The sequence below is a fragment of the Protopterus annectens genome, chromosome 15.part0, assembly GCF_019279795.1.
Source record: "Protopterus annectens isolate FY-2018-M chromosome 15.part0, PAN1.0, whole genome shotgun sequence".
NCBI lineage: Eukaryota > Metazoa > Chordata > Ceratodontiformes > Protopteridae > Protopterus > Protopterus annectens.
This window is the reverse complement of record NC_056749.1, coordinates 122,445,650-122,462,010: the sequence shown is the minus strand read 5'-3', so window position 1 is coordinate 122,462,010 and position 16,361 is coordinate 122,445,650. Positions and strand designations below refer to the sequence as shown.

Sequence of the window (16,361 nt, the reverse complement as noted above, 5' to 3'; positions counted from 1 at the left end):
AGACCACGTCCTAGCTTGTAAGCGGCAAACGAGATCTGGGGGATTAGTGGTGGTGCATCCTGGGATAAGAAATAGCTCAGCCAATAAGAGGCCTCGCTCTATAGCATAGCATGCCGAGGGATCGGCTCCGAGCCCATCAGTACTGAATGTAGGCGAGATAGGATCACATAACATCAAACTTTGCAACGATATCACTTTCGATGATTAGTGATTCGGTTGTCTGTATTTTCGTGGTTTAGTGTTTTCGGTGGTTTCTGTTCGTTTACTTGTGGTTCGGTGGTTTATGCATTCGAGCATATGTACTAGATCCATATATATATATATATATATATATATATGGGTTCACTACACATTACCGAAAACCCACAATACCGACGCCCATAAACCCGAGACCAAATACCCGAAAGACAAGACCTACGGACCACAAGTGCGAAATTCAAAATCGCAAACATTTGTAACACATACACTACACACATACACAGACACACAGCTTCCCACCACAATCAAAGAAACTTACACTATATTTAAGCAGGGGGGCAATTCCCCCTGCACCCTGCCATGTGGGGGGCTTCTCCCCCCACACCCCCCTACTTTAATATTCTAACTCCGAGATCGCACAAACACACATACAAGACAAACTCACACCCACACATTACAGTCACAACACACACTAAAGACCCTCACAAACACACTTACACACACATATTTACCTGAATCACAACACCAGAAGCGCTAACTTAAAATCTCCGAGCATCGGGATTATGAAATTCACGCTTCTGGTCTTGCAATCCTCTGGTCCTTCGGTGTTCTGGTCTTGGGATTCCGAGAATCGGTAATATGGGCGTTCGGTCTTCCGTAGTGGACCTATATAGATATATATATATATATATATATATATATATATATATATATTCTGGGCTCAAGCTTCACACACTCTAATTCAAATTCTATAGCACACACTATAAGGGTAGGGAAAAAACTTTAACTAAACAACTCTCTAACTTAAATGAGTTGTGAGAAACCGGCCTAGAAAAAAGAACAGCCACTAACAACAATGCACTCTCTAAGTTTTAAACTACCTAATACTAGAACTCACTAGAAGCTAAGAAATAGCAAGAAATTATCAATAACTATTGAGAAATATTGAGGAAATAGAGAAATATAAAGAAATTTCACTTATACTGGCCAGAGCTGTCGAAGAACTCCCGATCTGTTGCAGCGGCAAACGAGATCTGGGGGAAGCCCCACTGCATCAATGGATAGGGAGTAGGCCACAAGCTCCTAGGAGACCTCGAGCTTTTGTATTTGGCCGAGTCAGAGCAGAGGATCGGCTCTGAACCATCAGTGAGAATGAAGGTGAGATAGAAAAACTTCACATCAATAGTTACGGATCTGTTGTGAAAACGATCCCGTGTTTGTTCATTTGGCTTTTCCACTACAAATGCTTTTCACAGTTCAGATTCTGTTAAAATCTGTTTACCTCTGATAATTTAAGGGCAACAGCTGGGTATACAGAGGTGCAACAGTCCTTGCTGCGTTGAATTTAATTTTCTATGTAATATGCTACACAGAAAACAGATCAATTATTTCTGAGACAGCTAAATTTTTCTTTTCTTCTACTTTGCACTGTGAATTTTGAATTACTGCCGCTGGTGCTTTCTGATGTAGCATTTTCCACTACAATTTTCTATAAAGAACCCTTGCATACTTGAAGAAATACTAATGTAGCATACACATACATTTACTTGAATTCCACTTATGTAAATATGCCCAACTTAATGTACAGTTGTGTACACTTACCATAAATGTAGATGTTCCAAGTGTATTCACCGTTGCAGTCCTGACTTATTTATTTTTATTTATTTTCAGTTTAACTGGAAAAGTCCATTGGCCAGAATTAGCTGTTTTCAATGGAGGCCAGGGAGAAAAAGCTCCATATACAATTATTACAAAACTAATATAAACAAAGTTAACAAGTACAAAATAATTTTCAAAAACAACTAAAACACAGTAATACAGAAGACAGCATAATAACATTTAAGCAACACAGTAATATAGTAACTTGTGGGATTTCCTGCCATGGAAGCCCTTGGCCGGCCTGACTACCAGAGTAAAAGTCTTCTCTCCTCCTACAACCGGTGGATGGCCTATCCTGATTTTGGTACAGCGGGGTGCAAATGGAGTCCGCCAACATCATGACCTCAAGTTTTTTCTTGCCCCCCAGAGTTTGGATCCCCTCAAAAGGAGCAGACAGTCATGGTTAGATAGCAAGGGCATGAATCCCTAGGCCGGCAAGGAGTCAACAGCAGGAGTTTTTGGTCAGCCTGCCATGTAGGTTAGGGGAAAGGGGGGAGGGAAAGAGGACTGCAACAGTGAATACACTTGAATATCTACATTTATGCTAAGTGTACACAAGTGTACTATATTATCCGTGTTTCACTGTTGCAGTCCTGACTTGTGGGATGATTCCCAAAGCTGAAAATAGGGAAGGATGGCAAAGTAAAGCAAGGAGAGGAAGTTTTGTAGGGTAATAGGCTGACAAGAGGCAGTGCATGTAAATGTGTGCACTGAAGACCAGTTGGCAACTTTCAACAACTCTTGTTAGGTACACCCTTCAGGAAAGCAATAAAAGACATAGTTGCCCTGGTGAAATGGGTCCTTACAGCTTCAGGTGTGTCCCTTCCATGATGATTGTAACAAAAAAGTGGTATACTGAAAGATTCTTTTGGAAATGGTCGGCTTGCAGACAGGTTTTCCTTCAGTGCTACTAGCAAACGTCACCGACGGGCAGATATTCTCATGGGTTTTGCTGTGTCCAGTTAGCAGGGTAGCTGCCTATGGCTGTCTGAAAAACACACAATTCTCTCCTCCCTGTTTTGTGGGTTTGAAAAGAAGATGGCTAGGTGCACTGCAAGATATAAAGAGGCATCAATCACCACCTTGGGTCTAAAGGAAGGATTAGTCCTAAGAGAGGGACTTTGTCAGGACAGAAGATGATAAAATGTTCCCCTGCCATGAGAGCCAGGAGTTACTGAAACTCTCCTAGTTGAATAGATAGCCAGTAAACAGGCAGTCTTCTGTACCAGGAATTTTAAATCTGAAGAAAGTGTAAGCCTTTCTAGGACAAAAGTTAGGTTGCAAGGTGGTGTATGAGGTCTCCTGGAAGGCTTGATGTGGGTGACCCCTAAAAGGAACTGCTTGACCATCGGGTGAAGGAAAGGTCTTTGTCAAAGAGATTTTCCAGATAGGATGAGCTGATAGGGATCTAGGCTCTGATGGGATCCTGATTAGGCTGTGCACACCCAGCTTGAAAACAGTTTCATATACTTGCACAGGGTTTCCTGGAGCTAGGCCTCCTAGCTTCCCTTAGGATGTCCTGAACCTGCATATGCAGGAGCAGACCCCTCCCAGGATTAGAGGACCCTTCAAGCTGATAGTTTGAGGGGGAAGGGATCCTCCAAACCTGAGGATCATATCCTAAACGTGGGGACAAGAAACCTTTGGCTATCTGCATTGACTTAGCTCTGTCCTCCACTTTTTAAGTATAGCTTCTGCTTTAGGGCCAAAGAGAAACTCCTTATCCAAGGCAAGGGAGCATCCAAAAGATCAGATGGAACATGCTCCAGGAGGGCTTGCTCCCTTAGCCATGCATGCCTCCTAATGACAGACCCAGTGTCTGTGGCCCTGCTGGCAGCCTCCAAAGAATGAAATCCATAGTGTAAGGAATGCCTGACCACTTGTGAGGTGAAGCTGCAATTGTCGAGTAATTATTCAGATAAGCTCTTAATTTTCAATGGTCAAGAGCTTTTGTTTCATCTGTTCCAGTACTGTCTCTTGGTGTTTTATGTGGAACTGGCCATTTAATACCCTCACAGAGAGTGGCAGAGGTCTATATCTTTTTGCCAAATCTTTCAAGGGCTCTGCTCTCTATCAATGGGTAAGGGGTTTCTAGATGTGCTGTCTCTGGTACCCCTGGTTCCAGGAACGAAAACCTCTGGGTCTGCCAAAGGATTTTAAAAAAAGTGCCTATGTGAATCCATGATCCTGTAGAATCTGTCAGATTTCCTGGGTGCAGGAAGAAGGAAGTCTGGATTCAAAGAGGATTCTTGGAGAACATCATCAACCACCTCCAGAACTGGAGGGACTGCCCGGGTTTTAAGTTCTGGCAAGTGGGGAAATTCCCTGACTTTTTTCTTAGCTTAGAGACAGTCCTGCTCTTCTCAATGAAAATGACCCCCCACTCCAAAGGACGGATCATCAGGAGGGGAGGCAGAAGGCAGAGTTTCCTCTTGATCAGACTTCTCAAAGGAAGCCAAAGAGGGATCCTCTTCAAAAACTGAGACCTCCTTGTCAGAGTCCCACCTAGTGTCAAAAGGGTCAGTAAGAACTCCTGGGACTGGACCTCTTTTCCTTTTTCTTAAGAGGGGTTCCAGGGAAAATGTTTGCCTCTAACCAGGGATAGCAGATCCTCTGCCAATGTAACCAAATCCTCCTGGTAGGCCTGAGACTGGGAGCTGGAAAGGCTAGAATGGAAAAAAGATTGCTTCTTAGGAGTAGCCTTTTATTTAGGCATGGGGACATCAGAAGCACTGATGCCCAAATATCTCAGAGCTATAGTGGAAATGCCATGTTTGCCAGAAGAAGAGGCCTGCAAAATGATCTCTGATGTGACCAACAAACATCGATCAATGACTGGTATCAATGTTGAGGAGTCCAACGGCATATTGGACTCTGAATGGGCCTTAATAGAGGCCTTTACCACCTCGGTTGTGGGAGGGGGCTGTGAAGTCGCCTCACCGACTTCAACGATAACCAGTCTTGGAGGGCTATCAGAGTGAATGTGTGCTGTCAGTAGGCCTGAGCCTGGGCCATTTCCATTTTGGAAAATTGATGTTGGGACAAGAAATGGATGCCATATCACACGGAAAACCTGAGGACTCGCTAATGAACCCAGCTAAACTGTCTGCCATACACTGAATAGTTCTAGAATTGAACTGGCACAGAAACAACAGTTAGGGATGTCATGGTCTGGGCTTAAAACAGGTAACAAAGACGGATTGGAAGGCTGTGTGTGGCACTTGTTTACCACAACAGAGACGATTGTTAACTTTTTCTGACATTAGTTAGCAAAAAGGAAAGAATTCCCCAACGGGGTATTTACTTTCTGAAGTTTTCACTCTGGCACAGACCGAACGACTCATGTACTGGATGTCTGCTTTGGGCTCTGACAGCAAGAAAGAATTGAGATCATTACGTCGGCGGACTCCACTTGTACCCCAGTGTACTGACATCAGGATGGGGCATCTGCTGGTTGTAGGAGGGGAAATATTTACTGTGGTAAGTCAAGCCAGCCAAGGGCTTCCACGGCAGGAAATCCCACAAGTCAGAACTGCAACAGTGAAACTCGAAGAACATCTTGGTTTCTCAACATTACCTTATATGCAGTGTCCCCACTACCTCGGCAGCTATGCTGTTTTGACATTACTATCTGCTGATGGGGAGCAAAAGGAATTTAAAAACAGCATTCAGCATGCAAAACATCTCCAGTACCAAAAATGTAATGAAAAAATAAAGTAACCTTAGGGTCCACATACTGTCATATTCTATTTTCCTAAAATGGTACACATTTCCAACTTAGCCAAAAATGTTACCGAGTGATGTGATAAAAGTTCATTTTCTTGAGCTGCTACAGCCACTATTGTAAAGTTTAACAGCAAAGGTTTGTGAAAAGAGATGGGTTTCAGGAAGATCAAAAAGCTTGTGCATCAACTGGCTACACCAACAAAAAATTGTAATCATTCCATCTTACTTAAAATATAATCCAACTCACCAACTCATGCAAGCATGCAGAATTCTAAACAAGCAATTTAGAAAATGGGTTTTAAAGCAAAACAAGTACCAGACATATACAATGACATAGTACTTCACCTGATACTCAGATGGGACAGAAAGTTTGTATTTGTCGTGCTAAAGGGTATAAAACATGACATAAATCAACAAAAGAAAAGCGTTACGTTTTTTGATACAATCAAATTGCCTGAGGAAACTGTTCTGCTCATGCAGGTTTTGCACTTACAACATTGCTACTTAAAGACATTATCAGTAAATCAGACAAATTAAAATAACATATTTGCTTCTTTTTCTGATTAATAAGGACAGATGGGGGTGGAGAGGAAAAAAAGAAAACTCCACGACATTGGAGCAGCTCAGACTTAGACCCATGTATCAGCATGACTTGTATCTAAAGGAAGAGGAGGACGCAAAGCATTAACTCAACAATGACAGTCAGGATGGCTTCTCTCCATGCATAAATACACACATGTACACAACAGATCATTATTCATTCCATGTTAAGGAACTTAAAGCAGAAAGACAAACAAGGTGTTCCCCAGATGGATGCACTGATGGCTTGGCTAATTCAAAGCTCCATTGAGACTCCCTGAGTGCTTTCCAAAGGTAATACGTGAGTCGTAAAGACACATTCTAATGGAAGAAGAAGAGCTATTAACATTACACCTACTGTAAGCTTAAGAGCTCTGTGAGTTCATCCAAGTGCAATCTTCTTTCAGAACTATGTTCCTCCCAGAAGGACCCTTCAACCAAAACTTAAACAGCTTTTACAAGATGCTAACCCCTATTTAGGAAACTCCACCTTTGTGCTGATATTAACACATTACCCATAAAAGGAGCTGCTGAACCTTGCCCTCTTCATTGTCTTCCATGAAGACAAAAGGAAACAAAGCAAAGTAAGGAGAATCTTCCATTTTAGAACTTCACACAACAGTTGGCAACAAGTTAAGAATAAAGAAATGCTTACATTCTACAGAAGAAGGGAGGGGCTTTCCCCTGCCGTGAATAGATGGTCCTTGAAAACATGGTGCTCTTACAAGTGCAACCAAAGTAACCTGTATAATTGAGGGTACACTTCCTTCAAAGTAAGTACCAGATTGCTGTGACAGGGGCAGTTGAGAGCTTGTCTTCCAAATCCTAATCTGCCACAGGACAGAATTTTCGGATATTAGTGTTTGGCAAAAGTGAATAATCATCCAGGATGCTGCAGCAATTTCAACCTGCACAAAAGAACCTCTAAAGTCATCGGAAGAAGTAGCCATTGTCCTCACAGAATGAGCTTTATTATGGCAAGTCATGAAAGAACAGGATTTGTTAATGCAATTACTAAGCAAGCACACCTTTGTCTCAACATAGAGTTCCTCTTCCTGTCCTTCAGTAAAAGGCTAAGAATTGATGAACTTTATGCGCACTCAGCTTGTACACAAATGGCGGCAATGCATGGTTCTTACTTTCAGCCTGCTTAGGAAGTTCTTTCTTGAGTGTGGAATGGATGTGGGAATACATTAGAAGAGGACTGCAGATTAATGTGTTTGGAAACTGTGTCCACAGGATCTACCCCCAAGAAAAATTTCCAAACAGTGACCATCAACTCAGACAAATGAGCTAATATAAAAGCTTACCAAACACATTTTTAAAGTTGTGCAGAACTTACAGGAAGAAAGTAGACCGTTCTTTCCCAGGCAAACAGGCACTTAAGGTGATGATGGGTCCTTAGATGTAACGTGTCTCCTCCTGACTTATTTTCTATTTATCTTTTCTGGGGACAGATAGACCTCAGAAAATCTTCTATTATAACAGCAACAGTAAAAAAAAAAAAAAAAAAAAAAAAAAAAATGTAAAACAGCACATAGACACAATAAGAATAAAACAAGTTCCTACACTAGGTACTTATGATTTTTTGAAGTCCTATAGAGATGAACAATGGACACACATACTGATGACTGATCACGTTGTAGAGAACAAAAAATTAAGATAGTATGAGCTGTTCTCTGTCCATTTTAGATGGAGGTCATACTGATGTGCTGGCTCAAGAGGATGAGTTCAGCTATCCTATGGGGATATCAGAAAGCTACGGAAGTCAGGTTGGAAGGGTGGCTATCTACCTGCAAGCTAATTTCCAAGGATAGTGACTGGACAGTGCAGCAGTGATCTTACACAACTGATTGAGACAGTTAGTCTCCTAGTTTGATGTTCGGAAGGGTCTCGCACAGCTTTTTTTTTTGTTTTTAAATGGCAAAACCAAAAGTTGCATTCTGTAGTTCCTGCTAGATCTGTGCAGGAACAGAGTTGTAGCCAAGCATCATTCCCTCCTTAAAATTACCGTGGACAGTACTAACCTGGTGTGACTATCTGATAAACATCACACAGATCCCTAAATCCTGCAAATTACCTGTGAAGAGTGCTAGGCATTCAGTGAAGAGGCATGACACACACCAAGAGCTTAAATGGTAAGGTTCTGGACTGAAACTTTGGATCCAGTGCCTAAAATCACAAACTGCAGGTGGGTAGGAGGAACAGAAAGGATATAAAGGCGAAGGTAAAGACATTAATCTTGCAAGTCTATGATGCAGAATGAGCTCCGTGATTAAGAGAAATCTGAAGAGCCATCACTGTGAAAAGCCAGTTATAACACCTCCTTACAAACACATCAGGAGGAGGATTGCTCCTATGACCTCCTACCAAGCAGTTTGATAACACTGCCAGAGTAACATTCTGATATGACTTCTAGGATGCTCTCTGATAATTGAATAATCCACTAATCCTGCATGACAGACCTTTACACTTGAAGAAGAAAGGCAAACTACTCAAAGCCACTCCAGGATATGTGACAAAACTTCGACTATCAGTGAAAATCAGGCTTAGGCTGATGGATTGTATAGGCTGCAATGGGCTTCAGCAACCGTTGCTAGGGATAACTAAAACTGCTGGTTCAGCAGTTCGTATTCAGTGTCCGTAAGCTTGACCTGACCTTGAGGTTTAAAACTCCTTTTTGGCCAAAGCTGCTGGCTGAATTTTACATCTTGTACAGCTGATGGAAAGGGGTAATCTAGTCTGCCTGTTTGGGGTCCACAATTGTTTCAGTCCCTTATCTTTCAAAAAACTAGCAACAGGAAAAGGAGAACATTTAGCTACATCTCAATAGGAAGAAAAAGGGTTGTAACCAAGCATACTTCCTGAATCCTACTATGCCAGTGTTGGTCACCTGCCTGCCTGTCATACATGAACCTCAGAAACTGCAAAGAGGTTGTTACAGTCATCAAGATTTTTAAGCAGCTTCATTTTAGTAGAAGAATCAGGAATAAATTAATTCAGTTTCTAGTGTTTACAATGGATCTGTCTAAAGTATCTTATGAATTCCAAATTTTTGTTGAGATAGCAAAGACCTAAAGTTGATGCAGTGGAAAGTACAGCTGTGCAACTCAATTTATCTATAAGAATATCTGCTGTTACAGCAAGTCTTGCAGTAACCCAAGCTATATGGGTCCTACCCTGGGACCAGCTAGCTTCACAAGTCTAAGGGTGCCCTTCCTCATGCTCCAAGGTTAGATGCTCGAGCACAGCAGAGTCAAAACTGGCTCACTGCTACCATCTCCAGCACTCCTTACCAAGAGAGTGCCCCAGGGCTCCATACTTGCTCCAGTGTTGGTTTCAATCTTTTTAACAAACTACCTTCCTATCACTCTTTATATGAACGACATGAGTGTCCTGTGACCCAATCCCTCACATTCAGTTATTCAAACCCAGCTTCTGTCTGAACTCTATTCCTTTAATTCTTGCTGGAAGCTACTCCAACATCCCTCCAAAACAAAAAGGTATGATACCTGAAACCTCACAAAGGCTGAAAAAAACTCTTAAAAATCTCAACATTGCATATCTCAATGGTACCAAAACAGAAACAACTATGTCTTTAAGTATCTAGCATTGTGGCTAGATAAGTCACTTACCTTCCATAAGTACACTGAAAACAACGGGAAAACAATCAACTCTCTTTGGTCCTAGAAAATCTCTCTCTTCCTCTAGAACTGCTAGAGTTGCAACAGGCTAAGAAGTCATCCTTGCTCAACTTGAACATGGGCTCCCCTTAGTAGCTGCAGCCTTTTAAAAAAACATCATCCACTCTGCACTCCATTTTAAACTAAGTCTTCAGATTTATTTCCAACTTCCCACCCCATCAGAACACTACTGTTCTGCCCTGTCCAAAGCCAGATTTCTTCCATTCACCTACAGAGCGGAGCTACTTCTAGGGTCTCTTCTTTTCAAATTATTTCAGCTAGGTGACTTCCTGCCTCTTGTTGCCAAACTCCATAATAAACCACTCTACAGCTTCTGCAACTTTTCCCAATTGAGGATCCCACTTCAAACCCCCCAAACCAAACTGCACAGTATCAACCACTCCTTCTCTGTTCTTGCACCCAACATCTGGCAATCCCCCCTCACCTAAAAGAAATCTTCTATTACATCACTTTCAGAACAGAACTCAAAAGACACCTCCATAAAAAAACTGAATGCAAGTGTTTTTCCCGTGGGCACAACAACTCTACTCCTCCCTCACCTACATCACTTCTCCTTTCACCCTCTGTTCTCACCTGCTGCTTACCTTCCATATTTACTACTCTATCCCTTCTGTGATAACTTTTTTGGTGAATTTCTTCACCAGGGCTCTGCTTGCAGATGGCCTATTATGATCAGTGTACTACTCCGGTAAACACACTTACGTGTGGGATACATTATATAACTTTTCAGATTACTTCTGAGCAGGAGGCTATCATGTAAGCTAGAAGCAGTGAGAAAAACATTCTCTAAAGCAGGCAAGATTTTGGGAACAGCTGCAACGTTATGCATATCCAACTGTAACAAATCATTATACATTTTCTGTGACAGAGGAACTTCATTTTGGTGCTACTTGAAAAATCTGTTGCATCTTAGATGAAGTGTCAGTAGAAGAAATCTCTTCAAAAGAAAACCTGAAGAAATACTTTCCTAAGAATCAGAATGCTCAGACTGAGAAGAAATTCCTGAAGCACAACCATCCTCTTGCAATGTCTGCTTTTCTGACTGAAGTTCTATGTCAGAAAGAGAATGAACTCTCTCTTCCTTTACTTGTTTGAAGAAACAGAAGGCAAGGAAAAGGTTTCTTAGTAAATACCAGTAAATATTCCCTATCCATAAAAACAAACTGTCGACTGAAAGTCTTCTTCACTAAGCACAATTTCCCTGAAAAAAGCTGAACGTCTAGTAGGCACACAGCTCCCATCCTTCACATCCCTATCCCAGCCAAGTGTAGACCCTTCACCTGCCCCTTCCACTGACAATAACAAATGTGTCTCTGCCTTGACCAAGGGCATTCCTACAGCCACAGTGGACATGGCTATCCCCCTGATCTTTGCTGGCTGGCAAGGCTACACAAGGAAGACGGGGGGGGGGGGGGGTAGATGGGTAGCTTAAGGAATAACCAGCAGACACAGCAGAATCACCCACCAGTGGCTGTGGCAGAATTGGAGCCGACTTGACACCCAAAGCCTCATTTCCTTTATCTGTTTTGTGCACAGGGGCAGGTACTACTTTAGAGACTTGCTGGTGGTTGGTAAGAAAAAAAAAGACACTGAAAGTGGGCATCAGAGCCTGGATACATTGGTGTAAAGTGTACAGCCAAGAATAAGTGGTTCTGAATTAAGTAAACCACTGACAGTCTCTCATAATCACAGTATTCTGTTGTAAGCACACACAACTTTCAAAACTATGAAGTTTTAATTAGTAATGAAACTTTTTTCACAAAAAGTTTACATAAGCATAAACATGAAAATCCCTTAGAAAAGAAATGACAGTCCCAAAACACTCCTTTTCATAGCAAAATAGCATAAATTTGTCTGAAAAAAACCCTCTCTTCCTCACAAAATGATAGACATTGGAAGGCTTTCCCAAATGGGAACTTATCTGTCAAACTCTTGACAATTTCTAGCTGAACGGTTCTACAAGGCCCACAAGAGCATTGTCTTTGATTCCAAAAAAAAGGTCTGCAGCTTTTTGCACTCCAACTGTCCTTTTATGGAGCTCTGCACAAACTCCCGAGAGTTGGGGCACAAAGAAAGTGCTCTTAGCCTTGTGAAGTTGGTTGATGATAGAGGGGTAGGACTCACATAGCTTAGGCTACTGCAATAGTGATCCGTGTTTAAACACACTATTTCTCTACAAATCTAGGCACTTTGAGTCCTTATTTGTGGAGGGAGATAAGTAGGATAGTAACCAAACAACGTAGAAAATAGAAATAGAAAAACACACCAAACAGCCAGTATGTAGCAGCAAAGTCTCCTTTATCTCCACAAGACCTGGTACCTCGGCATCTCGCCTTCAATGGGTCACAGTACATTACAAAACAGTAACAGTCTTTATACACAAATCAATTACATCAATTATTCAATTAATTATACAATTGAATTCAAAAAATGGAGGGAAAAAAATTTTTTTAAAAAGACATATTTTTTAAATGCATATTTTGTGAAAAAATATCCCAATGTTTTAACAACAAATTTACTCAAAATTACTAAAAACTTCATATATATTAATAATTTATAATATATACCATAATATAATTTCTTACAATATGTGAATTATAGAATAAATATTATGATTATATTTTAATAAGTTCAATGGTGAATTAATTCTTCAGATACTTAATTCCAAGTTTAAACCAAAAGGCCTTAATGTATTAAACTTCAGAATCATCCTTGTTTCAAGTTCTAACAATTTGTCACAAATATTGTCACCCTTAGTGCAGTGAGGTTTGCCTAGTATACTAAATTTTAAGCAGTCTGGTTTTCCCTCATGTATCTCAAAGAAGTGCTTAGCAACTGGACTGGATACATTTAAATTCTTAATGACTCTTAAATGTTCTAAAATTCTCACTCTTACCATTCTTTTAGTTTGCCCAATATACCACATATTATAACAACTACACCCTAATATATAAACAACACCACTGGATCTGCAATTGAAATAATGCATAGGGTTATGATTAACATTATTAATGGATCTAATGTTAATAATTCTGTCACATATACTACAAGAATTACATCTGAATGAGCCAACATTGGCAGCATGGTCTGTTCTTTTGGTACGAAGATTATTATTTAATATTTCTTTTAAATTCTTTCCCTTTTTATATGAAAATATAATTTTGCGTGGAAAAAGCTCATCTATGAGCTCATCCTCACTAACCAAGTACCAAAATCTTTTAATTAGGGAAACAAATGTTTCAGAAAAAGCTGTGTATTTGGTTACAAAAAATATATTTTCCACCTCATTATCTTTTTCAACTAACCCTGAAAATTGCCTATAAAACTCCCTAAGGCTTCCATGTTTGTTCAAGACACCATTCATGTGATCCAATAATAATTTTTCATCATAACCCCTATTATTCAGTCTCAAAAATACCTCTTTTAGTTCATGATTTAGTTCAGATACCATACTGGTATGTTGATGTATTCTTTTAAATTCACCATAGGGCAAAGCTTTTAATAAATGAGGAGGATGCATGCTGGTCGCATGCAAAAACATGTTTGCTGAAGTATCCTTTCTATACGGTCTGAATTCAATGTTATTGTTGTTTATAAATAAGGTTAGGTCCAAAAAATTAATCTGATTCCGATTGACCTCATAAGAAAAAGAAAGACTATGTTCATTATCATTCAATTCTTCAAAAAATTCACAAAATTCATAAATATCCCCTTTACATATAAAAATCAGGTCATCAATAAACCGTTTGTACAAGATAACCTTGTTTTGAAAAAATAATGTAGGATATATGAACTTTTTCTCAAAAGAATCCATGTATATTACAGCATAATTGGGAGCATAAGCAGCTCCCATTGCTGTTCCCTTTTTTTGTAAAAAATATTCACCATTAAATGTGAAATAATTATGGGTCAAACAAAATTCTAAAAGTGAGATCAAAAAGTTAGTTCTGGGACCTTCGCCTAACATGTTAGAAATCGCATCAAGTCCCCATCTAATGTTAATGTTAGTATATAATGATTTAACATCAATAGTCACCCAATAATAGTCACCATCCCATGTTACCTTATGTACTTCATTTATTAACTCTTGGGTGTTACTAATATGAGCACTAACCCTATTGATGTAAATTTTTAATTGTGAATCCAGGAAAACATTAACATTTTCCAAGAAAGATCCAATCCCCGACACTATAGGCCTACCAGGAGGCTCATTGAGATCCTTATGAATCTTTGGTAAGGCATATAGTACAGGTGGGACAGGGTCCTTTATGTACATTTTATTAACATCAACATTAGAAAAAAATCCCAATCGTTCTCCCCTTTCCAGAAGATTGAGAAGTTCCTCATTGTACGATTTTAGTGGGTCCCTACTAAGTTTTATGTATTCATCACTGTTACAAAGCAATTTATTAACCATAACACAATAGTCAGATTTATTTTGGATCACCCAATTTCCCCCTTTGTCAGCACATTTAAATATATAATTATTCTTAAGTTTCCTAAGATCCTGTAAAGCCTGCCACTCTTCTTTTGTAAGATTACATTTTTTCTTTTCTTTACAAAACTGCTTGAACATCAGCTCAGTCTCCTTTAAAAGAACTTTCTGAAACACCTGAATGGCTGGCACTGATATGGTAGGAGTAAACCTATTTTTCACATTTCTAAATTTAGGCATATTTAATCTACCATATCCTGTCATAAAGCTGACATTAGAGGGAACATCAGCATTGCATTTAATAGAGCAAACATTGCTTTCTCCAAAAATATTATTATGTTCATCATTTTCTTCACTTTCATCATACTCATAATCATATATGGACATATTTAGCAAACTATCATCAAATTCACTAACATTAGGAACCCCATCTTCAATTTCATTTTCAGTAACATTAGAGGCATTAGTATTGTCGTCCACTTTACAATATTTCTTAAAGTAAACTCTTAACAATAGTTTACGAATAAACGTTTTCACTTCTAGATAAATGTCAGCAAATGAAGGAAAAAATGTTGGAACAAATTTGCTCCCCTTATTCAAAACATTCCTCATGCTGTCACATAATTGCAAATCAGATAAATTGACACATTCAAGAGAAACAACATTGTGACAAGTCCAATTAGATATAGTAATGTCCAAACCTTCATTTTCATTTTCATTTATAGCGGTTCCGACCCTTTCTACCATTTCTGCCATTCCGCCCCTTATTGTAGGTATCATTTTGAAAATTGGCGTCTTCCGTTGAACTCAAATTGGGCTCTTCAATCGAAACCTCCGCAGTATCCCTGTTGACCACTCGATTAGGTGCAGTAGTTCGAGCAAAAGAAACATTTTTAACACTGTTTTCCTTTTCAGTAGATGAAAACGAAGAAGCGGATGCCGAATAATTCCGGCGCTTGGAGCTGCGTGTCCAGCTCCGCCCCCTAGACTGTCTACGCACAGGTTCACGCTGCCAATTAAAAATGATGCCTGTCTCATAGTCTTTAAGGTCCCGGACCAACTTGTTGCGCTTCCTTTGCACAACATCTGCCTCTAGTTTAGTCATTTTTTCACTGATATTAACCATCTGAGCTCTATAGTTGACCTCTGTAACAAGCTCATTTTGTAGTGTGGAAATTTCGTTTTTCAACTTTTCGTGACACTTTTGGTTGCGTTTGATGAGTATACGCAACCAACCTATAGTGCACGTAAGTGAAGTTTGTTTCCACTCTTCCAGAAGATCACCTTCATCATCTGAAAAAGGTGCCGCAGGCAGTTTATCAATGCGTAAGCCCCTGGGTGTAATATTGAGACTTACGTATTTTTCCAACAAACTAGTGTCAAAGTATAAAGCGACTTCCTTGGCCATAAGTTTATTCAGCTGGGCAAAACGACCATCAGTATCCGCATTCCTCCCTAAGCTCCATGGATCATGGCTATTAATATAAGTAGGATACTCTGACAATGATGGTTATTTAGTTACTAGTTAAGCAATTGTAGAGACCGCTGAAAAGCCTAGTCCAGTTTAACAACTGCCCTAGAGCAGTGCCTGGTTAAGTGACTTGCTCAGGGTCATGCATAGGCAAATAAAAGGCTGATTTAAACAAGCCCTGGACTGTAGGAAGCAGCTCATTAACAGCTTATGACCTTAACCATCCGTGCAATCTCCCAAATGTATGTCTGATATGTGATTAAAGCTGATGTGGCTACAAAACACGGGTCCAAAATGATGTTCTCAGGTGGAGAGGGCACTTCTCCATCATAAGAGCAAATAACTCATCACAGCATACTTTATCACTTGCAAGAGATTCTTGGCAATTTAAATACTTACCATCGCAAGACGATGGTTATCTGCTACAAAATAATGAAAACCCATCTGCACAACTTCTTTATGGAAACAATCCTCAAAGGATGGATCCTATGGAATGAATGTAAACTCTTGAACAGAAGATAGCCCAGGAAAAAAGGGATACTGCTAGTGGCTATAAGCTCTCCTTCTTAGCTTTATTCTCAGACTCTGG

General features: G+C 39.9%; 1 protein-coding gene across 5 annotated transcripts in view; it reads right to left on the bottom strand.

Annotated features, from left to right (window-relative positions):
• PHKA1 (phosphorylase kinase regulatory subunit alpha 1) overlaps positions 1–16,361 on the bottom strand; it is a 3,177,076-nt gene that overhangs the window by 556,576 nt on the left and 2,604,139 nt on the right. For 3 of the 5 annotated variants that reach the window (XM_044057561.1, XM_044057557.1, XM_044057558.1), the window contains one exon: positions 5,929–5,967. The exons of the other annotated variants lie outside the window; for them this stretch is intronic. In XM_044057561.1, the coding sequence (XP_043913496.1) occupies positions 5,929–5,967 (39 nt within the window). The remainder of the gene's footprint in view (positions 1–5,928; positions 5,968–16,361) is intronic. 5 annotated transcript variants of the gene reach the window in all.